Here is a 24,778-nt window from a genome sequence, read left to right on the forward strand (position 1 = left end):
ATGGTCTAGTGGTTAGAGGCGTATGTCAGTGGCACTGACCCACAGGATGCAGGTTCAAACCCAAATTTTGACAGGGAATTTGAAGATTACTCCATTCAGTCGGCTTGTGCAGGGGTCCTCTGGAGTTGTACGAGGCAGTTGGTAAGCTTATGTGGCTGTATGGGCAGTCAAACCTTCATTAAGGACCACTTGTCTTCCATATAGTTATGGTGTGCATATATTTACATCAAATGCGAGAAAGTTTGCCAAAACTTGCCAAATGTCAGTTGTGTATGCCTTGCACTCCGGTTGTCTCAACTTACAAAACTGACTGTCATTGCATAAATGAAAAAATCTTGAGTGTGAAATTAAGCATCATATAAATAAAATAAAATGCTAAGTGATTTCTGCGGATTTGCATCCTGGTATTTTTGCCTCATAGTTGTCATTAGTGGCTGGTTGTGTTATGGTATAGCATTATTTGTCTCCCCTTACATAAACTTAGCATTTTACCACTATATCTTACAGAACCATTTCACTTTAATAAAGTGATTCAATTTGTTGGCTTTTTATCTGAACCTCCAGAGCAGAATCCCTTGCAAAACACAATCACCTCATTTTAAAATTTAGTTATGAATTAATGTTCATCTGCATGTATTTGATGTGTCTAATGGAGAATGTGTTGTTGTTGCAGCACCTGGCTATCAAGTGTGGGTACTTTGACAGAGCGGCCACCCTTGGGGATGTGGTACAAGTGTACAGCGGGAAACATGGCCGTGCCATGATCTTCTGTCAGACCAAACGCGAGGCGGATGAACTGGCCACTTGTGCTGACATCAAGCTCGAGTGCCATGTACTCCATGGGGATATTCCTCAAGATAAACGGGAAACTGTATTGAAGGTGAGCTTTCCCTGTATTTGTTTCTCTCATTTCCTTGGTGTTTCCATCGTGTACTCCATGGGGATATTCCTCAAGATAAACGGGAAACTGTCTTGAAGGTGAGGTTTCCCTGCATTTGTTTCTCTCATTTCCTTGGTGTTTCCACTGTGAGGACAGCGTCCAAGTTTGGAAAAAAAAGCTGGAGATTTTTGTTCAGAGGATATGCTATACAATGGATGATTGTCGACCTTTGGGTTTCTGGATTATCCTCCCAAACTAACAACAGCAGCTGTAATAAAACTTAAAAAGCAATGCAGACTATGCAGATTCCTATCATTTATTCTTGCTTTTAGGACATACAAATCTTGACACTAAAGGAGCTCTTTATTTACCAGTATCACTGCTGGAGTATCAACACAGGACAGGAGTTAACAGTCATGAATTTATCTATTGAAGGAAATGGTAGCACTGGGCCAGGCGAACATTTTGTATGATGGCATAAAAGAACTGTTGTTTTTTTATTTTTATTTTTACAGAAATATAAAGAAGGACGATACAAAGTGTTGGTGACCACAGATGTTGCTGCCCGAGGCCTTGACATTCCAGAGGTTGATCTGGTAGTACAGTGTAACCCACCAAAGGTGGGCTACCTCCCCTGTTAGGAAAACAAGACAAAACAAGAAGCAAAACAAAACAAGAAGCCATAAAAATCTTGACATAGGTTGACGGTCAAAATCTGGACCTTTCTATGCCGGCAGTTGGGAGGGGCGCGCAATGTCAAGGGAACGTCACCACCTGTCTCCTTGTATCCTCTCGCTCAGGATTTCAAACTTTCATCATAAAACTCACACCTGCCTGAAGCTTAGACAGTTTCCATAATTTTGATACCAAGCATGCACCTGTATACCAAAAATGGCAGGCTGGCAGCTAAAAAAAAGACTTTACACCCTAAAATACACAGAGTTACATTCGTCCCTACCAAAAAACGGAAGTTGTAATCGGGGTCTGTGTCCAACTACGTATTTTCTTTTTTTGTTGCATTTGGACAAATGTTACTGAGTGAGTGCATGGGGTTTAACGTCGTACTAACAGTTTTTCAGTCATATGAGTCCTTTAAGTGCATGTAATATGCCTCTCTGTTAAGGACAAATGTCACTGTAAATTACATTTTCAAAAATGCAGTGATTATTGAGTGCAAAATCCTCAGTCTCCAAAATTTTCATTTCCATTTCTTCAAGATGCTTAACAGGTTGTAGAAACTCTATCCTAAAGTGGGTGAAGTTAACATTTTTAATCCATTGTTGACAGGTGTGCAAACATCTCAGTTAAATAGGTCTTTCAGCAACCTGCAGATGGTCGTGGGTTTCCCCCAGGCTCTGCATGGTTTCCTCCCACCATAATGCCGGCTGCCATCGTATAAGTGAAATATTCTTGATTACGGCGTAAAACACCAATCAAATAAATAAATACATCTCAGTTAAATGCACAGGGCAGGCATTTCCTCATGCCAAGTGACCAGTTTGGTGGACTAATGGTTAGAACATCCACCTCGAGTCCGGGGACCGGCCCTGATGGCACAGTTGTTAGAGAGTCTACTTCGGGAGCGGTAGATCCAGGGTCAATCCTTGGTTGAGTCACACCTGAGACCTTAAAAGAGGAAGTTGTATCTTCTTCGCTTGGCGTTCACATGAAAGGGATAGTGCAACGACTGGTTGACCCGTATCAGTATAATGGCTCGGGCGGGACAGTTTACTTGCCTTCGGTAAGGCGTCTCAGTGAAGCAGCACTAGATAAAAGAGCGGCAACAAGGAGGCACATTACATGCACTCTAAGGATTCCTTCATCGTCATATGATTGAAAAATTGTTAAGTACGACGTTAAACCCCAAGCACCCACTAACTCACTCGAAACTAGAAGATCCAGGATGAAACCTGGGTCTGGTCATACCAAAGACTCAGCACTGCCAATGTAAGAACAAAGAAACAGGACTGGTTTGCCCAGTGTCTCTATAATGCGACTGAGTGGGGTGTCATGTCTGGTGTCTTCGGCGTGATACTTCAGTGGCGGCATGGACTCGCTCTGCCACAAGGAGAAACAGTACATGTACACACAACTAATGATGTCATATGACTGAAAAATTTTTAAGTACAATGTTAAACCTAAAGCATTCATTCATTGATTCTTGCCATATTACAGGACGTGGATTCATACATTCATCGCTCCGGCAGAACAGGACGAGCAGGAAGAACAGGAGTTTGTATCTGCTTTTACAAACCTCAGGAGGAATATGCTCTTCAGTTCGTGGAGAAACGAGCTGTAAGTTTCAGGGACATTCAGCATTCTGCCAGATTAGGTTTATCAACATGTTCCCCATATAATTCTTAACTAGCAAAAGTCAGTGGTTTAATCCAGGCCATCTGGTTTTCTCCACCCAAGAATTGACATCATACAAGTGAAACATTCCTGCTGACAGTGTGAACACCAACCAGATGTATAATTAAATAAATACAATTCTCCCAAATAGCTGCAGTATGACAAATGGATTTTTGCCTGAATTACAATGACAGGTGTTGAGTAATATGTGTGAATTTTGGGAAAATAAAACAATACCTAGTCTCTGTATGGCAGCCATAGTTTTAGCTGTAAGTTTAGAATGCATGCTTTGTACATACTAATCAAAGGATGAAAATACCAATCATGCTAATTATTGATACCATGTTTTCAGGGGATCAAGTTTAAGAAGATTGGAGCACCGACAACAGATGACCTAATCAAGGCTGTCGCATCCGATGCCACCAGGTGAGAGTGTACTTCCAGCCTAGGGTGAAAGTACCAGGGTGAACACAACACTACAGCCTCTCACTGTTGTTGTGGCATAGTGGAACCCAAAACGTGGTCTGCATCCTCCACACATGACACTGACACATGGGATGTTTGTACATGAACATCATAGGTGTCCTTCACACATGGTGGATGACATTCATTTATGTAGGTTCCACACATTTTTGGTGTTTAGGTGTCTTCAGTCATATGAGGTGTCTTCAGTCATATGAGGGCAACCGCTTCAGGGGAGGTAGATCCAGGTTCAATATTGGGTCGGGTCACACCTAACCTTAAAAGAGGAAGTTCTAACTTCCTCGCTTGGCGTTCCGCATGAAGGGGATAGTGCAATTACTAGTTGACTTGTATTAGTATAATGGCTCAGGTGGGGCGGGTTACTTCTTCATGATATGGCTGAAAAATTGTTAAGTACGACATTACATCCCAAACACTCATTCACTCTTTGTGCACAAACAGTAGGCCTATATCCGGTCATCACACGTGTATAGACAGCACATTAAAGGTTAGAATCGACTATTATGCTGTGAAATAATTGTTCAGTATAAAAAAGTATTTAGATAATTGTTAATGTTCAGAATGTTATGGATTTATTTATGTCACCCTTGGCCACTTTCATATGCGTGTTGAGTTCTCTATTGAACAACTGCACCCATATCAGTATAATGGCTCGGGCGGGGTAGCTGACTTGCCTGCAGTGAAGCGTCTCAGTGAAGCAGCAGGATTCCTTTGTCATCATATAAAGAATATCCTTCAAGAAGTTCAACATTAAACCCCAAGCACTCACACAGTCATGCGGGGTGTCTTCAGTCTTGTGGGGTGTTTTCCATGCATTTAGGTGTCCTTTATGCATTTAGAGGTGTTTTCCATGTACTTGGGATGTTCTCCACACACGTTGGTTGTATTCCACACATTTGGGACATTGTCCATGTATTACTGTAGTCATATGGGTGTCTCCCATGAATGAGACGTCTTCCATGCATTTAGATGGGATTTACACACATTTTTTTATTTTGATGTTGAGCCAGTGTAATAATGTAGTGCTTGATGGTTGAGGTTTAATATGTCAGTATTTCAGATTAATGTGCAAGTGTCTGATGTTAACATGAGTAGATATAATCTAATATGTAACCAGTGTTGTTGAATGATGTTCCTTGTATGTTACAGAGCATTGGATGATGTGACGAATGAGACTGTGGAGCATTTCCGCGAGTCAGCTGAGAAATTAATTGAAGAGAAAGGTGCCATTAATGCGCTAGCCTGTGCTCTGGCTGTGATATCGGGAAGTACAACTATTGTGTCAAGGTCACTGCTCTCCTCCAAACAGGTAAGTGTAGTAGAAAGAATTATCTCCCTTACTTTACATCGAATTTGAGAGAGTATGGCCTGTCTCCCAACATACAGCTAAAGGTCTTGTATACAAAGTCCATCTTCCTGTATTTTCCCTTCTTCACCAGCCACAATTTTTGCATGCTTTGTCTCCATCTTCCTTTATTTACATTTCTTTACCAGCCACAAGGTTTGCAAGGTTTGCCCCATCTTCCTGTATTCACCTTTCCTAACCAGCCACATGTTATACTGGGTGGGACCCCTCTATTTACCTTTCTTTACCACCTGCATGCTTTGCATGCTTCCCCATCTTACTGTATTCACCTTTCCTAACCAGCCACATGTTATACTGGGTGGGACCCCTCTATTTACCTTTCTTTACCACCTGCATGTTTTGCATGCTTCCCCATCTTACTGTATTCACCTTTCCTAACCAGCCACATGTTATACTGGATGGGACCCCTCTATTTACCTTTCTTTAACACCTGCATGTTTTGCATGCTTCCCCATCTTCCTGCATTCACCTTTCCTAACCAGCCACATGTTATACTGGGTGGGACCCCTCTATTTACCTTTCTTTACCACCTGCATGCTTTGCATGCTTCCCCATCTTACTGTATTCACCTTTCCTAACCAGCCACATGTTATACGGGGTGGGACCCCTCTATTTACCTTTCTTTACCACCTGCATGTTTTGCATGCTTCCCCATCTTACTGTATTCCCCTTTCCTAACCAGCCACGTGTTATACAGGGTGGGACCCCTCTATTTATCTTTCTTAACCACCTGCATGTTTTTCATACTTCCGCAGCTTGCTGAATTTACCTTTCCTAACCAGCCACATGTTATACTGGATGGGACCCCTCTATTTACCTTTCTTTACCACCTGCATGTTTTGCATGCTTCCCCATCTTACTGTATTCACCTTTCCTAACCAGCCACATGTTATACTGGGTGGGACCCCTCTATTTACCTTTCTTAACCACCTGCATGTTTTTCATACTTCCGCAGCTTGCTGAATTTACCTTTCCTAACCAGCCACATGTTATACAGGGTGGGACCCCTCTATTTACCTTTCTTAACCACCTGCATGTTTTTCATACTTCCGCAGCTTGCTGAATTTACCTTTCCTAACCAGCCACATGTTATACAGGGTGGGACCCCTCTATTTACCTTTCTTAACCACCTGCATGTTTTTCATACTTCCGCAGCTTGCTGAATTTACCTTTCCTAACCAGCCACATGTTATACTGGATGGGACCCCTCTATTTACCTTTCTTTACCACCTGCATGTTTTGCATGCTTCCCCATCTTACTGTATTCACCTTTCCTAACCAGCCACATGTTATACGGGGTGGGACCCCTCTGTTTACCTTTCTTAACCACCTGCATGTTTTTCATACTTCCGCAGCTTGCTGAATTTACCTTTCCTAACCAGCCACATGTTATACAGGGTGGGACCCCTCTATTTACCTTTCTTAACCACCTGCATGTTTTTCATACTTCCGCAGCTTGCTGAATTTACCTTTCCTAACCAGCCACATGTTATACAGGGTGGGACCCCTCTATTTACCTTTCTTAACCACCTGCATGTTTTTCATACTTCCGCAGCTTGCTGAATTTACCTTTCCTAACCAGCCACATGTTATACTGGATGGGACCCCTCTATTTACCTTTCTTTACCACCTGCATGTTTTGCATGCTTCCCCATCTTACTGTATTCACCTTTCCTAACCAGCCACATGTTATACAGGGTGGGACCCCTCTGTTTACCTTTCTTAACCACCTGCATGTTTTTCATACTTCCGCAGCTTGCTGAATTTACCTTTCCTAACCAGCCACATGTTATACAGGGTGGGACCCCTCTATTTACCTTTCTTAACCACCTGCATGTTTTTCATACTTCCGCAGCTTGCTGAATTTACCTTTCCTAACCAGCCACATGTTATACAGGGTGGGACCCCTCTATTTACCTTTCTTAACCACCTGCATGTTTTTCATACTTCCGCAGCTTGCTGAATTTACCTTTCCTAACCAGCCACATGTTATACTGGATGGGACCCCTCTATTTACCTTTCTTTACCACCTGCATGTTTTGCATGCTTCCCCATCTTACTGTATTCACCTTTCCTAACCAGCCACATGCTATACAGGGTGGGACCCCTCTATTTACCTTTCTTAACCACCTGGATGTTTTTCATACTTCCTCAGCTTGCTGAATTTACCTTTCCTAATTGGGTGCATGTCTTATGGACGATGTCTCCATCTCACTATTGAAATGTTCCTCCTTTGACTTGCCATGTGACTTGCCATGTGACTTGTCTTGCCATGTGACTTGCAGGCTTGATTTGCATAGTTATAATTTCTGATTTTACTCCATGGGAACCTCATCATTTTTTCTGGAATACTCAGCTATTTAACCCCACCCCTACCACCACCTCAATCCTCCAAAGTCTCCCAAATCTGCAGTGTTTTACATGGTGCACTATGTGGAAGAGTATGAAGATCGGTTTTGTAGCTTTGAATAGAATTATATTCATTATTGATCAGGTGGATTGATGTAAAAACATGATGCTTGAGGATAGTACATTGTGTATGTATGTAAAATGGTCAGAGAATTTCAAGCTCATTTCAAACTTGAATTAAAGAGATACTGTATCTGTGCAACTTGTTTTATGAGCACAGAATCACTTTCTGTACAACTGTCATGTAGAGAGTGTATCTTATGAAATTTGTCATAGAGACATAGAATAATTGCCAGATTGAAGGCTTATGGCATAGTAATTATTGACGTGTCTAACCCAGAATTTGTCGCTTCTAGTATTAGGCCCACTGAAATACATCATTTTCTAAAGGGGTTTCACCCGATGACCCAAATGCCTCATTGCAGCTGTAGTTTAATCAGTTGTCAGTCATATTGTGACTCAACTTGCATGTGATTGCAGTCGGCAGCCCACACAGAAATTCCACCCTTAGTCACATGTGACTTCAAGCAGGCAGTCACAATTGCACAGGTTTTTTGTGATCTGCAGCATGTAACCTAGATGTACCATTTGAATACGAGTAACTTGGTATCGTGTAGAACATCATAATATCAGATGAAAGGCTTTGTCACAGTATACATATGTGTGTACATGTGTAGGTTGTGTGCTGAAAGCTAGTGATCATATGACTGGCATCAAAATTCCCATCCATTGTGATGATCGCTTAAGGTAGACCTGTTTGTGGACCGGGTGTGGTTGTGTTCAAGTGTGATTAGTACAGTAAATAACCTAAAGTTTCCCCCATGACCAGTTTGCCCATTTTCCCTTTATCTCATAGTCCTCATAAAACTAACAATCATTGTATGAGGGGAAAACCTCACTCACGTCAGTAAATTATTTTCAGTAAAAGTTAAAAATTTAACTCCATATGTACTCAGATGCAGTTGACATACTTAGTACCTTAGTTGACTTTGGGTTCCAAGAACGACCTTAAAAACATGCTTCAGGATATAATAATTAATCTTTTAAGCTTGATATTTTCTTGTTTTTCAGTATATATTATTCTGGTGGTTCTGTTGATCTATTAATTTTAAGGCTTGTTTGGAAGGTACATTGTACACTGTAGTATAATGTTGTACTAGAAAATGTAAATTTAATCATCAGTAGGACTATTTTATGACATTTATTTGCCTGTAATATTGTACATTTAGGTTCAAATTTGATAGCATTTAGGTTCAAATTTGATAACATTTGCCCTAGGTTTGTGAAGCATGCATTTTTTTAAAAGGTCGTAGGCTACATATATGTGAAGATGGTGCTTCTATGAATTAATGTATATTCCTGAAGAGTGCACTACTGGGACTTTTACACCTGTAGTAAAAGCCATCGGCGCTGTGCAGTGAACAGACCTCGGTAATTTCACGCAAGCGTAGGAGAAGAAAAAGCACCCAAGCCTTCTGTGACTTACTCTTATTTCGTCTAAAATTTGGGACACTTGATCTGCTCACTTTAGCCAGCATATATGTGATTCTAGCCCGAATGTTGAGTTCCTTTTTCACTCACATGGTTAGACGATCTAATGAACAACATACTCATATCTTTACTTTTCTGCTTAGGCTGGTAAAGAAATGTAATAGCTACAACCGGTCAGTACCTGGATTGGGTCACCTTAAAAGAGGAAGTTGTAACTACTTCACTTGGTGTTCAGCATGAAGGGGATAGTGCAACAACTGGTTTACCGGTATCAGTATAATGGCTCGGGCCTTACTTACCTTGGTAAGGCGTCTCAGTGAAGCAGCACTAGATAAAAGAGCGGTGGAAATCCGTCCTGCAAGAAGGAGGCACATTACATGCACTCTAACGATTCCTTCGTCGTCATATGACTGAAAAATTGTTAAGTACGATGTTAAACCCAAGCACTCACTCAATGTAGCCGCCTCGATGCAAGTTTAGCTTTAAGGGGATATGGCAACAACTGGTTGACTTGTATCAGTATAATGGCTCAGACGGGGCGGCTAACTTGCCTTCGGTTAATCATCTCATTGAAGCAGCACTAGATAAAAGAGTGGTGGAAATCCGTCATGCAACAAGGAGGCGCATTACATGCACTCTAAGGGCTTCTCAGTATTCAAGTGAAATTCCAGTCAAATAAGCAAATAAAAGTGGTATGGAAAGTCTGAAATTCTTAATTTAGTGAGTTTTTATTTTATATTCATCATGCAGTTAACCTGAAATTTGCCAGATTGTTTTAATCTCTTCATAATTTACATGAAATTTCCAGTAGGTTTTTTTCTCTTCATAATTAACCTGATGTGTGTTGCAGCTGGTAGCTAATCTGAAATTTCCAGTAGGTTTTATTTTAGCGCACAGTTAAATTTTGTTTTAAACTGTTATGCTGAATGAATATGATTCCTGACATCTGTCAGCATTCTACTTGTACAAATGGTCATTCGTTTCCTCCAACATAATGCAGATCGCGGTCATAAAAGAGAAATATTCTTGAATAGTGTATAAAACACCAATCGGATAAATGAATAAATAAATAAATAAATTTTCTGGGTTCTTTTATTCAGCAATTTATCATATGAAGAGTTTTTGTAAAAGTTTATATGAATCCTTCACAAAGACCTGTCCAGTAAATAGCATGTTTATGAATTCTCTGAAGTTCTTCATGCCTCTGAATGACACAGGCATGATTGCGGTGTTTCAGTCATATCATGGCAGAATTCCAGAAGGTTTGAATTTAACTTAAAGAATCACTTTAATAATGATAAATCAGAGGTTATGTAAGGAATTGCTTAGGTTCCTTTACTACCCTCATCCACCACTCCCGCCCCCAGATTTTATGACACCTAGGATAAAGCCCAGCTCACCTACGTTTGTGAGTCAGGGGTAGCATGTGTCAGGTGGATACACTGTGTGGGCTGGACAAGACTACAGAGTAAACAACTAGCCGTATGAACTATATTTACCTGATTTCTTGTACCCTAATTCATAGAGTATACCTGTAATAGGTAAAAATGAATCTGTGCTAACTGCCTCAGTACAGATCGGCAACCCTTGACCTCGCTAGCTCAATTACTATATTTAATATCTTTCCTAAAAATTGGAGATTGTTTTTGTTGTTTTTGATATTAGAAGTTAGAATTAACCAACGTAGCTGCATATAAAAGTAATTACACTCAGTTACACCATAGAGTTCCTGTGTGAGACGAGTAATGTTGCACGAGGCAAACAAGATACACCATCAGTTACCTGACCTTGGGATGCTTTCATAATACTTATTGTTACAGGTATGATTATGTGTTCTCATCTTTCAAAAAAAAATCTGCTTTTTCTTTGCCTCTGTGGGACTGGACCCACTTTCATAAAACTACATAAATCATTTTTTCATAACTTTTCTCATAAATGATGTGGCCTAATGGCACTAAAATCATGACAGTGCCTTTTATGAAAAAATTTAGGAGGAATATGACTTTCACAGTTTTGTGAAAGTGGACCCTAATTTGCTTGTGTCTTTAAACTATGTATACAGTCACATGTAATGCTAAGAAAACTTTAGTGGATAGGAAATGTATCATTTTACTGATGCCTTGTTGCCTTGTAAAAACAATGGTAGCCGTTTGTTATTCTATGAATCCCTGCTTTCATAAACAGCCAAATGTAAAATTTCTAGGGCTGAATTTAACATTATTTTCCCAGCAACAAAAAAGGGCTTAATTATCCCAGATCTATTTGGGGCTCAAGAGTGTGTTATGAATAAGTGACCTCAAGAGGTCAGGTCATTGCTGGGAATTCCCCGTCGGAAACCCCCCTTGGAAAATTCTGGTGCTGTTTATAGATCTGGCCTAACTACAGTGCATTTGGGTCAGGTTTAATGGGGCGTCTGAGAAACTGTGAATCTGGTGATGCTGTGATGGATATTGTGAACTGTGAACTGAAGCCTTTTGTGTGCATGGATGTGATAATAGACCTCCTGCTTCAATAGTGCTCATGGTCATGTTACCACATCCTGTTTAGATTTGCTTGTGGTTTTCACATGGCACAGGAAATGCAAATGGGAACTATGCATCAGTAGACAAATCGTCAGAAATTATAAACTGTAATTATCTACTGAAATGACTTCCAGAAATGTTAAATGTTTCTGTGACATAAGTAAATTTGAGGCTTCAGTCAACTCTCTTTAGAACAAGCAAATTGGTTGGAGGGGTTTGTGTCGTTATATATTGTATATGTGGTAATACTCAGTCTAATTTACAGAAAGAAATGAACTCTAGAAAAATGCACACAGCCTTCTCAGTTGTTTATTTATTAACAGTGTTAAAACTGTATGCATACATAGCTATACAGTAATGGCACAAATCAAACAATAGTGTTTGATGTGTAGCTTTGGGATGTTCGTCTTTGAAGGTTACATCCTGTCTTTTCTCTGATACAGTAAACTCTGTGTCTTTGTTTTTTCTCTGATACAGTAAACTCTGTGTGCCTTCGTCTTTTCTCTGATACAGTAAACGCTGTGTGCCTTCGTCTTTTCTCTGATACGGTAAACTCTGTGTGCCTTCGTCTTTTCTCTGATACAGTAAACTCTGTGTGCCTTAGTCTTTTCTCTGATACAGTAAACTCTGTGCGCCTTCATTTTGCTGGAGACTCAGACATTTTGAATTCAGAAGGATTTTGTCATCAAAGGTAACCATATTTATACGGTAACCGTAGGGTTTAGAGTATATTGGTAGAAGTTAATGTCTTGAATACAACAAAATAATGATTTCTTTAACTTTAAAACGACTGTTCGGCTGACATAATTCCGAATGCATATTTAACTTCAAGGGCATCAACACCTACCAACTGCTGGCTCCTCTTTGTCAGGCTGCTGATTACTGGCATGTGACGCTGTTCAGCCTCTCCCCACCATCTTGTGAATCCTGCAGGTGTTTTACTTCTCACTTTACCTAACTGAATGGTAAACCTGTGATATAGAAAAAATGATGCACACAAAAAATGCATTTGGTGAGTTGTTGTACTTGTAGAAATTAAAAATATAATTAAAACACTTACAATTTGGAGAAAAAACTCTCACATTGCTTGTCTGTTCTTGAATGGAGCTAGTGTGCCAAGTATACGTGACGTAACTGTCGCACTCAAATTCAAAGGCACAATGTCGGCTACATTGGATTTGATCCATGTTTTTAGACAGGAAAACTGCTTTTGTGACCAGGAATGTTGAAAATAGTATGTACTGCTTCCAATTTCAACCCTCGTAGGATTTTTTGGCTTCCCATTCCAATAGGGAATCCAATACCAAGCCCCATTTTTAGCTTGTAAGCTGGGTCAAAACACATCCCCTCAAAATGATTGGAGCATAATTTTGAGTGCTTATTGGCACGAAATGGTCTTGTCACTTGGTGATTATCCATTTTCATCGCATGGAAGGGTCCAATGGGAAGGCATGAAAACTAATCCCATTGTAATTCGGTGTGCAATTAACACATTTCATAGCTGCACAAAACGGCATCACTTCACTGTGACGTCATAAACTAGGGGAACATGAAGGGCAGATAAGCGTGTAAATACCAAGCTTCATAAAACTCGTGATTTTAATTCTTTAAATCACCTCGATTTACCTCCGATACCTCTAGGACATACTGTGTCAGTGTTGCGAGAAAAATTTTATCAACCGAGACTGTTCATCTTTAAACGACTATTGAGGTCACAAAGCTGGCCACAGATTAAACCATACTCCTTACAGTGCATATGCTGCTGCTCCTGCTCGTTTTACATCACTGCCACTACTAGACAAGCTTGGCCTTTGGTGCCTGTGTCATGCATGTACGCTCGTCTGAACTTATTCTCATTACTCAACTGGTGTCCTTGCACAGAACAATTTAATCAGTATTCATCAGTAAAATTGTTGCAAATACTTCTTAATAAAGAAAGAGGAAGCATGTGAAGAAAATAGAAGCAAATCTTCTGAGAGTCTTTGTGATTTGGACGTCACTTCCTGCCTCATCATCGTGACCTTGGTGGTGTTTAAGATTTGTACAAAATTTTCTAGTGGTGGCAGTGATGTAAAGTGAATGTAGAGAGCAGCACATGAACTTTAAAGAGTTTGGGATTAATGTGGTGGAATATATCATGGCTAGGTGTGGTGCTAAATTCCCATAGGCTCTACCCCATTATACAACTGTATCCTTCTTCAGGCCTTGCACTGGCCATGATGGCTCAGTTGTTAGAGCGTCCGCTTCAGAGGTGGTAGATCTAGGGTCAATCCTGGGTCGGGTCACTCCTAAGACTTTAAAAGAGGAAGTTTTGGCTTCCTCACTTGGCATTCAGCATAGTGAAACAACTGGTTGACCGATATCACTATAATGGCTCAGACGGGGTGTCTTACATGCCTTCGTTAAACTGTCACAGTGAAGCAGCTTTAAATAAGAGTGGTGGAAATCCGCCCTGCAACAAGGAGGCACATTACGTGCACTTTAAGGATTCCTTCGTCGTCATATGCTAGAACAATTGCTAATTAAAACGTTAAACCCCAAGCACTCACTCACGCCACAGACCTCGCCCTTCATTGCAGAGGATCCCGGAAATGTGGATGAAGAAGTTAATAAATGGCAGTAATCAAGAAACACACACCCTTTAATAGTAGTACATGTAGTTTGGATCCCCTTATTATGAAGAGGAGATATGTATAGCGAAACATATTTTTGTTATTCACATCGTAAAAATATGGCTGCAGTTGAAATATTTGATTTTATTTGATTATATTTGATTATATTTGTCAAGTACTCCAATTTGTTTTGTTTTTTTTTGTTTGTTTTTATACTCCCCTGCCAGTAGGCGAAGCGTATTATGTGGTAGCTTTGTCTGTCTGTCTCTCTCTCTTAGGTGTGTTCATGTCCGGGCTATTACTCCAACAGATTTCAACATTTAATTTTTAGTGGATACGTAGATGCACAGGTGGCAATGTGCCGCAGCTCACATTTGTCGGTTTTTGTGGTTGTCATGGTAACCATGTAGCAATTTTCCTTATATATACTATATAAATAGATACAATTTTGTGTCCGTGCTATAACTCCAACTGTTTTCTCCATAGAATTTTAATTTTTTGGTGGATACATACATACCCAGATGATGATGAGTCGCAACTCACATTTGTCCAATTATTTATATATATACTATATAAATAGATACGATTTTGTGTCTGGGCTATAACTCGAACTGTTTTCAGTGTAGAGTTTTCATTTTTGGTTGGATGCACACATAAACAGATGATGATGTGTAGCGACTCAAATTTGTCCATTTTCGTGGTTGTCATGGCTACCAGATTGCCATTTTCCCTATGTATACCACATAATAACATAAATATGTCTGGGCTATAACTCGAAGAGTTTTCCACGTAGAGTTTTAAGTTTTGCAGATACCTACATGTAGATACACAAACGATAATGTGTCTCAACTCACATTTGTCTATTTTTACGGTTGTCAAAATAACCAGATCCCAACGGTCAACACCTCCCAACGTTTTTCGTGCAGAGTTTATATTTTTGGTGGATACATAGATACACAGATGACGATGTGTCACGACATACATTTGTCCATTTTTGCAGTTTTCATGGTAAATGGGTAGCTGATTTCCTTATATATACTAAATAAATAGAAATGATTTTGTGTCCGGGCTTCAATTCCAACTGTGTTCCCCATAAAGTTTTCTTTCGTGGTTGACACATTTGTTCACTTGCGCGTTTGTCAAGGCAACCAAATACCTATCCTCTCACCAATGCGGTCGCTTTGAGTTCAAGTCCAGCTCATGCTGGCTTCCTCTCCGACCGTATGTGGGAAGGTCTGCCAGCAACCTGCAGATTGTCATGGGTTTCCCTGGGCTCTGCCCGGTTTCCTCCCACCACAGTGCAGGCCGCCGTCGTATAAGTGAAATATTCTTGAGTACGGCGTAAACTACCAATCAAATAACTAAATCATTCGCATACCTATCATCAGCACCTATGAAGATTCTCCTCAGGTTATACTCACCACAAAGCTGCTGGTATTCTTTTATACGTAGAAAACAAATGCATTTGTTGGGGGCGTATGTTGTGTTTCCCTGGACTCTTTTTAACTTGTGACACAGCTTGTGTACAGAAGAAAATTGCAGCCAAATAATGTGATACAGAGGCCAGAAATGTGAAAGTCTATTTTGCATAACAGCCTGAGAATTTTCATGAATTTTCATGAAGTCCTATCCGAACACCTTTTAACAAAACTGTAAGCAACAGCTGAGGGAAAAAAAAATCTATAGCATCAAGGACTACACCAGCATTGCAGATGGATGCTTATGTATTTTTAGCCACCAACTCACCTCTGCCACAGAAAGACTTGTGACTTGGAATTCCCAGTCTGCATGTCGTGGAAGTGCAGTTTTTAGCATCTCTGGAAGTTTCTATTCATTATACGCTGATATTTTTAGATGATTCCCTGTATGGCTTTGTATGCAGACAGGGTAAGGGTGGGGGGTTAGAAAAGATTATATATATATGAATTTTTTTTTACACATCAAGTTTTTACAAAGGGGAAATTCAAGTTCAAAATGTTCATTTCACCAGGCTCTGTCAGTAGTATTAGCATTTAGTTAGTTATTAGTGTTTTTTTTTTTTCTTCACAAAAACCCATATGTCTAAAGCCACAAGAGTCAAATTGTCCCTTATTTATAACAGCCCTTTGGACAGGATATGTTCAGGATATGATTTGCACCCCCATGTTGCCAATAATTATGTTTTAGTAGAATCAGTTAAATATAGGGAGACATAAGCCTAGAACATTGTTGTAAATCTATGAATTCTGGTTGAAGCTAGTGTCGTAATTGCCCTTTTGCATTAGGAAGTTTGGTGTGGTGGTGGTGGAGGGGGGCGAGGGGTATTTGAGTGACAGGCAGTGTTCTAAACCCAACCCCTTCTGAAAACAAGACTGGCAAATATATACATTGGGCATTCCCACCTCCCTCCATAGAGATGATTAAAGTTAGTAATTTGCCCATAACTATACTCCCTATGTGCTGATAGCATCTTGATATCAACCTAAGTACGATAAAGTAGCACTTGTGGGCTTGCAGAGCTAACCCACATAAGATATGCAGATATGTGAAAACCCAGCTGCTGTCTCCTTACAGACTGAAGTGAATTAACATAGATCCATGCATTGATGTTAAGCATACAGCCGACTACTTTACTTGGGAGGAAATTGAATGGAGTAAAATTTATGCCATATGCAGTAACCTGCTACATTAAATTTAAGATAACTGTAGTTCACCTATAATTGTGCATTTGAAAGTGGCACATTTTGCTTGATTCTGATTGATTCAGTTCTTTGTAAGATTTGATAAATTCCACATCTGAAAAACTTAAGTGTAGGCATCCTAAGTATCATTTAAGCCCTTTTTATGCCTCTGAAATTGCAGGGGTTTTTTCACATTTTTTTTAAAACTTTCGGTAAAATACAGTACTATTTCATATTTTTATGTGTTGAGGGTTGATGGGCTGTGTATAATTTCTTGTGGGGGGTGGGTATGAGGGAGACATAAAGTTGGCTGTGTCTGTGATTTCTTGTGAGGGATGGGGAGGAGGGAGTCGTAAAGTTGGCTATTTCTGTGATTTCTTGTGAGGGGTAGGGGGTGGGGAGGAGGGAGACGTAAAGTTGGCTCTGTCTGTGATTTCTTGTAAGGGGTGGGGAGGAGGCAGATGTAAAGTTGGACGTGTCTGTGATTTCTTGTGAGGGGGGGGGGGGGAGGAGGGAGACGTTTACAAATGTTCTACAATGTAGACTGAATTAAACGCAGGTAATTTACATCTAATAACACATTATGCCAGAAATTTTTTCATCTTTCTGATCTGAACAGGATATATGCCTCAGTTGGTAAACACATAAATCTCAGCCATTCCTTGATGACTTATGAAAAACTTGAAGCCACTTCACACAAATCCAGATGTGGTAAATTAAGTTAGCACAGTATGTGAACTATGTCTACAGAGGAGAAACAAAGTTTTGTCTGTGAACTGATCCACATTATTGGTGTATTCTTACAAAATCATGGAAGAAAGCTTCTCCTATTGTATTCCTTAACCAGTGTTGAAAGTTAATGATTTCCATTTCACAGGATTGGTTTTTTAGAAAGCCATTGAATAAATAATATAGTAAATAATGTGTATTGCTAAGAGTGCACAAAGGTGCGCCATTAAGTTGATCAGTGTAAGCTGGCTCGGATAAACCTGGATACATTTAGCAGAAATTGGCAATGTGTGAGATAACAGGCATGCCAGGGAGGGGGAGGCATGTGTTTATCTACTGCACGTCTTGTGAACGGTTGTTATAGCTAAGCCATAAATCATGTGGAAGGACAATCAATACATGTGCTGTGTTGCTATTTTCGTCATTTCTTGTAAATGACCTAGAAATCATGTGCCTGAGTGTTGTACGTGCTGCTCCAGTAAACCATTGTGTGCCACAGCAAGCAGTTTGCACTTGCTAGACCCTACCTCAGTGGCATATAATGACATGAGAGGCGTGCTGAATGTCTGGAGAGTTTTGTACCAGTTAACTGGGTCACTGTGACCATATATTTACAGGTAATCATGAGTAACAGAGCAGAAATCAACTATACAACTATACCTATGTGCATACAATAAACAACAGCTGAATTTCGGACAATGACTCTTCAGCCAAAATTGGCCAACAGTTGTGCTAGGGGCATTGTTGCGAGGTTTACCAAGCTTGAACCTCAATTACGCATTGTCAACAACCCTTGTTCATTTTAATGTCACAGTCCTTTGTTGTGCTCTGTCTGTTTGCACTTTGACCATTTGGGCAATTTTTGGAGGGTCATTGGGTTCATTTAAGTTATTGTAAGAAGCTTGTAAATACCATATCTCCTTAAACTCTTTTTCTTTTGATGAAAAACAATTCTTAATAAATGTGTACCAGATGTGCACATTGACCCTACTGTTTGCCACTCACCACATAGTTTTCAGGGTACACAATCACTTGTAATTGTGCCTATGATAGCAGGGCATTTAGTGCATTGCACAGTTATTTTAACATAAGTAAACTAGTGTGTGATGTCTAATTGATGAAAATATTTGTTGAATATAAAGTCCATAGTGAATAATGCTGTCAGAATGTGTGAAAACACACTGCATTAGATCACAGAATTGTATAGTTCCCATTATATTTATACAGTGTATTTTATTCACACTGCAACATATTCACATGTGTGGCACACTTCTTCAGGCTACCAGTACCAAGGAGAACTGTCAAATATTGGGAGTTAATGTCAGATTAATTTTGTTGGTAGATATAGGGTAAACTTTCTTGAATTACTTAATGCTGGAATGTTAAAAAATAAAAAATGGCCTTTTCAGGAATATTTTTAACATGCAATACGTGAATCACAAATGCGGACAGAGAACATAGTACAAAACAGTAGTCAGCCAAAACTATTACAGTGGAATGAAATGCTATAACCTAAACTTGTACACCAATTCTGGGTAAGTACTAATTTCTGTAACTCCATATTTCTGGGAATCTCATTTGTTTGCTGATCATCTAGGTCGTGCTATTCAAACAAATCAATGTACACAGAGCCTTGCCCCAGATATTGATTTCACAACAAACGGGAAATACCTCACAGGTGTGATTCGTCGTCATATCATTGAAAAGCAGTTAATGTCGTTCTTTGTGGTTTTGTATGCTTGAACAACCTATTTGGCAATGTGCCATTTTTGGAAGTTGAGCTGAGCTCGTGAGCTTTCTATAGACGAATGGTGTAAGATATCCGTTCATCCGCATTGTTGATGTGATAAACCTTGTACATTCCCCTAGAGAAATGGTCCATATGAGATTGCTTTAAAAATGTGAACAATTTAAAATTACCAAAAAACAATGTTTTTATTAGTGAACATATTAGATGTCAGTATTGAATTTAAAATATCTCTCGAAGTCCATGAAAGTATGAATTAGAAAAAGAATATGCCTAGAGTAATTATGCTGTCCACAGAAAAACTTTGGCCCAGTGATTTTAACCTGCACAGCAGTAAAACTGTATGATTGAACTGGATTAAAGGCTGTTTTCTCTATACATTTAAATTGAGTTAATTGTTTTGTAGTACCTGGGTCAAATTCATATGTTGATTCTTCTTTTGATGAAAAATCCTTATTACACAAGTTTTCTTGTGATGAATCTTTATTACCTTCCTTCTGAGAAAGTCCAAACTTAAGTCTATTCCTATGACCTCAAACGCCCTTCCCCACACCCCACCTGATTGACCTACTGGTACTAACAATAAAATAAGGTTCACAAAGGGTACCCTGCCTACCCTTTTTTGATCACCTGTGGAATCTTAAGGACTGCTCCATATTTGCAAACCAAATTTTTGATATTCCATTATTTTTATATCAGTTCATGGTGGCTTTGACTGCTATGCTAATTATAAATTTTGGTTGTTTGTTGAGATAGGTCATACTTTATCAGGTATTTCCAAGCAATCCTGTCCTGAGGTTTGTCAGGTACCTGGCCAGGAACAGTAGTTAAGCCCTACATAAACCTGACTATCCTAATTTCTCAACCTTTTCACAGATGAGAAAGCAATTTTTAGTGCAATGTAAGCATGTTTATATTTTGATTTTGGAGACAAAGCTACATTGGTTCCATTGGCCAATTTCAGAGTTTCACAAAAAGTATAATTTTATCAGTCTACTCAAAATAATGCCTTCACAATACTAGTATGATTGAAAAAACATCAACAAAGATTAAAGAATTACAGTAGTAAAACACTAATTGTTTGATAATGTTTTGGGCATACAACAAATGTTTAAATGCACTTAAGGCTATAGGAGAAGAAGAAAGGAACCATGCAAGAATGAGCTGGTACTTAAAGGAAAAGACTTCTAAAAATTGAAGTAGGCATCACTAAATAGACCACTATGCACCAATTTACTTTCATTTATTTTTTAGATTTTTGTGGAAAGAGTTAAAGGCGCTCAAGCGTTTGAATTCTAAGGTGGGTTTTATGGAGCATTCTATCAGAGGTTAGGAACTTTGATGTCACAGGAAGTTTTTTCCCACTGTAATCACGACAATGAATAAGGAATAAAGGAATAACCCTTTTTACTTATGAATAAAAAGATTACTGATGTAATGTTCCTTCCTTCTGGTGAACATCAGGAAAACAGGTGATGTGACATCAGAGTCCCTAGATATTGTCAGTATGGCTCATTAAACCCACCATAGTTTTCAAATATTTGAATGCCTTTCATCACTTTTTCAAACAATCTGAAAAAATAAATGGAAGTATTTTTGTGCATAGTTTTTAGTTGTCTCTGTTGAGCTTACTTCATTTTTTAGCTTTCTTTTACTTTAAACTGATCATGCCTATAATTTGTCTTCATATTTTCAGATGAGACCAAGCAGCTCCAAAAGTCCATCGTTCTGCTTGTTGATTGAGCCTCCTGTGTTTTAACATAGACCTCCCACTTTTTAACATGGGCCTCCCACTTTTTAACATGGGCCTCCCACTTTTTAACACAGGCTTTCTGTCATGTGTATCTGTATCTTTTAACATGTGCTATTGAGTTAATGAGGGACCTGGTGTCCATGTTGACATGCAGCCATACGGCAGGAAAGTTACAGCTTGCTTCACACATTTTGACAAGTTTGATTTATGTCAAATTTCGTTTTTCTGCAGGGTTACACCACATATTTGTTCCGCACAAATATGGAAATGCGTGGTGCAAGTTACTGTTGGCGTTCACTGGAGCGGAACCTGCCAGATGTGAAGGAGCTGGCACAGAGCATGAGAATGTGTCTGGACAAGATGGTCAGTACTTGCCTGGATAATACAAAAATTATAAGCTTCATTTCACACAAAGTTTTGTGTGAACTTTCAAATGCATTTAAAGGAATGAAAATGATACTTTTTGCCATCAAGCTTAACAAAAAAAAAACTCTTCAGTCATCCTGTAAGGTGAATAAATCAGTCAGATTCAAGCAGAATTTGTCCTTTGAAAAATGCTAATCTTTAGGTGAAATACAGTATATGTATATATAGTCCTGCATGTTTGAATAAGTTGTAAGTCATTAGTATCGGTCTGAAAAACCCAAAACAAATTCTGCTGGTTTGAATGACACAGAGCCCTGCTTTTTATTTAGGAAATAACCCACAAGTCATCTGAATATCCAGAATCTATCAATTCATTTGGAATAGGAACCATTATTTGCCCATGGCACATCTGGTTTTGTATGTTTGTATACATAAAAAAAAAATAAATAAATCAACAATGAAGACTGACTGAAAAAAAAAAAACCCAAAACAATATGGATGAAAATAGATGTTCTTTGAAATCAGTTCTGTGTACAGTTATTTGTGGATCCCCAAGCTCTCTTATTATCCATAATATGGACGAAAAAATTACTGTGATACTATTTGTATAGATTTTAATTATAAAATCTGGTTAATTTGTTACATTTTCAGGGTTGTGTTTTTGACATGCCTTCAGAGCATGATGAGTACATCCAGAACACCTGGACAGATGGCAAGTTTGACACTCTAGTCAAGGCCACAGAACTCCCAGAGCTGCTGGAATCCTTCAGCTACAGAGGAGGTGGGGGTAGGGGCCAGGGGCGTGGAGGCTTCAACAGACAAGGGTTTCGAGGTGGCAATGGTAGGGGAGGGTATGGTGGCAACAATACAGGATATAGTAACAGAGGAAGATTTGGTGGCAACAGGACTTTCCAAAATGGAGGCACATTCAAGCGCAAGTCAAACTTTGGAATGGCACTGGAGAATTCCCCTGCTAATAAAAGGGTTAAGTTTGACTGAGATATGTTCACAAGTTGTGGTGGGTGTTCTTCCGGTGCTTAATGAAACTGGAATCATGGACCATTCTGCCCTGAGCAATTGTCAGCTCCTGCTAATATGTCTCTTGCTCGTGGGAGTAAACAGGACGAAACTTTACCCTGTTAACATGGGATATGATCCACATGTACAGAGATATAAAGGGTAGTACTCTTCTTAGCAGTTGTTTCCACATTTGAAAAATTAGCAATGTGCAATTTGTATGAAATCATACATATTGTTGGCCCTTATCTTTGTTGGAAGGTGATTTAATAACCACCTGTGTCTATGATATAATGTTGTTTTATTTGCAATGTACATGTGTATACTTACATGTATATTTATTTAATAAATTACACAACCTCAGGCGAATTTATACACTGAAGACATTCTTTTAACTTTGTTTGTGGTTACATGATTATTTTCCTACTACAGTGGTATATATCTTCCCTGGGGGAAATAATGGTTACAGATACTTATTTGACATTTGTTTCAGAAGTATACTCACATTTATTTTCCCACAGAAAGGTACTGGGTCATCTGATTTCATATACTGCAATATCACGAATTTCTAAAACAAACAAGTATATAAAAAATTTCTGCAAACAATAATCAATGCAATTATATTTTTTCATCAACTAAGGATGAACTTGAAATTCTAATGTTGTGTTTACTCTGGTTTACTATGGGTGCTCTGGTTTACTATGGGTGCTCTGGTTTGTTCAGGGCACTCTGGCTTATTCTGGGCGCTCTGGTTTATTATGGGCGCTCTGGTTTACTCTGTACACTCTGGTTCACTCTGGACACTGATTTACTCTGGACAGTCTGGTTTTCTCTGGACATTCTGATTTACTGTGGATGCTCTGATTCACTCTGGACAGTCTGGTTTACTGTGGACATTCTTATTCACTCTGGACAGTCTGGTTTACTGTGGACACTCTGATTTACTCTGGACAGCCTGGTTTACTCTGGTTTACTCCACCCTAAATCTGGACACTGTGATAAAAATTCTGTATAGTGTAATGTTAAACAGCAATCAAATAAATATTTGTGCTAAAGCACTTACTTAACTGAATCGCATTATTGCTTTCCACTATATTGCTGACTGCTGTCCCGAGTTTCCGCTCTTAAGACTAGGAGGTCGTCCGATATTGGACCACACTCTGATTGTCGTAAATAACTCCCAAAAAATATTGATGTAGAAAAACTAAACCATTTTTTAGATCTTCATTTCAAATGTATCTGTGGAATGTTGGAACCCTGATGAGGAATGTTTTCAGATTCATATTTTTTCATCTTGTCTCACATTCTGTTGTCTCTGTTTTTGTCTTCACTTGATGTTGACCATTCTGGTCAGCGTTACGGGTACACGCGATCTGTGTCGTGTATTATATTCTCATTAAAGATGAGTACAATGATTTTAGAACCTATCCTTTTCATTTTAATTGGTGATCTCTTGTTAGTTGATTCTTAAGTGAGAAGTAGTGCGAAGGCCTTCCGATTTCTGCCCGATTTCTTCCCACCAAAAAAATCGACGGGTTTTAAACTAATAACAGCCTTAAAAAGAAGTGCTTTCTCGTCTTTATGTCACAGAATTTATGTAGGAATTCAGCTTTTGATTGCATGTTTGGCGTTTTTAAACACGTCAGCATCGCGTCTTGGATCAATTCTACATCCGGTTTCAGTATATACAGGAGTTAACTAACGAGATTTGCTCCAATTTCATGCATGTCGGAGGGAACATGTAAGTTCAGATAACTGTTATTCAAATTGTTCGTACAAAATTGAACACTACGCTTTAAGTTAATTTTGGGATTAAGTCTTAAAACAGTTCTGGACACCCCATCCCAGTATATAGACTGAGGAAATGTATTTTGTTTGGCAAGGATAGGTGCAGACAGCCTATTCTCCCATGAATTTCCTCTCGTGTATCTATTCATTTAATCTGAAAAACAATATGGCATATTGTATTTTTAATGAAACATGTTTTGCCTCGTAATAGCGACTCTAGTCTGAGCCGAATTATCAACTGTTCTCTCGCACGGCCTGAGCAACACGTTAACAGTTTGTCCACAAACTACCATCGTAAATGGTCAGGTGCGTGACCATCCCAGCTGACCTCTTGCTGCAGATGATGCACGATCGAGCCTCGATCCTTACAAGAGGTATTTTTCTTTCAAGACCTAGTTAGAATAGTTTCACCCTAGTGGTAGGGCCCTGTGTGGATCATTCACAAAACTGCGCCGAGAACAAAGTATTTTGGAACTATCCCACATCATCTCCGAAAGACAGATAATTGCTCTGATAAGTTATGAGCCTTCAGTGTAGGCCTATTACTAGAACAGTCAATGACACGACCGCTTTGTCGAATGTTTTGTTACGAGGCAGCTTGTA

At 39.2% G+C, this 24,778-nt stretch overlaps 1 protein-coding gene across 2 annotated transcripts in view; it reads left to right on the forward strand.

Annotated features, from left to right (window-relative positions):
* LOC135481737 (nucleolar RNA helicase 2-like) overlaps positions 1 to 23,747 on the forward strand; it is a 29,122-nt gene extending 5,375 nt beyond the window's left edge. The window contains exons 9-15 of one of the 2 annotated variants that reach the window (XM_064761407.1): positions 674 to 880; positions 1,396 to 1,476; positions 3,056 to 3,175; positions 3,585 to 3,658; positions 4,865 to 5,024; positions 21,236 to 21,367; positions 22,022 to 23,747. In XM_064761407.1, coding sequence (XP_064617477.1) covers positions 674 to 880; positions 1,396 to 1,476; positions 3,056 to 3,175; positions 3,585 to 3,658; positions 4,865 to 5,024; positions 21,236 to 21,367; positions 22,022 to 22,369 — 1,122 coding nt within the window. In that variant the 3' untranslated portion in view covers positions 22,370 to 23,747. Of the gene's footprint in view, positions 1 to 673; positions 881 to 1,395; positions 1,501 to 3,055; positions 3,176 to 3,584; positions 3,659 to 4,864; positions 5,025 to 21,235; positions 21,368 to 22,021 lie in introns of both variants that reach the window. The other variant, XM_064761406.1, reaches the window with a different exon arrangement.
* The last annotated feature ends 1,031 nt before the right edge of the window (positions 23,748 to 24,778 follow it).

This window comes from Liolophura sinensis, chromosome 1 (genome assembly GCF_032854445.1).
Source record: "Liolophura sinensis isolate JHLJ2023 chromosome 1, CUHK_Ljap_v2, whole genome shotgun sequence".
In the NCBI taxonomy this organism is placed as follows: Eukaryota; Metazoa; Mollusca; class Polyplacophora; order Chitonida; family Chitonidae; genus Liolophura; species Liolophura sinensis.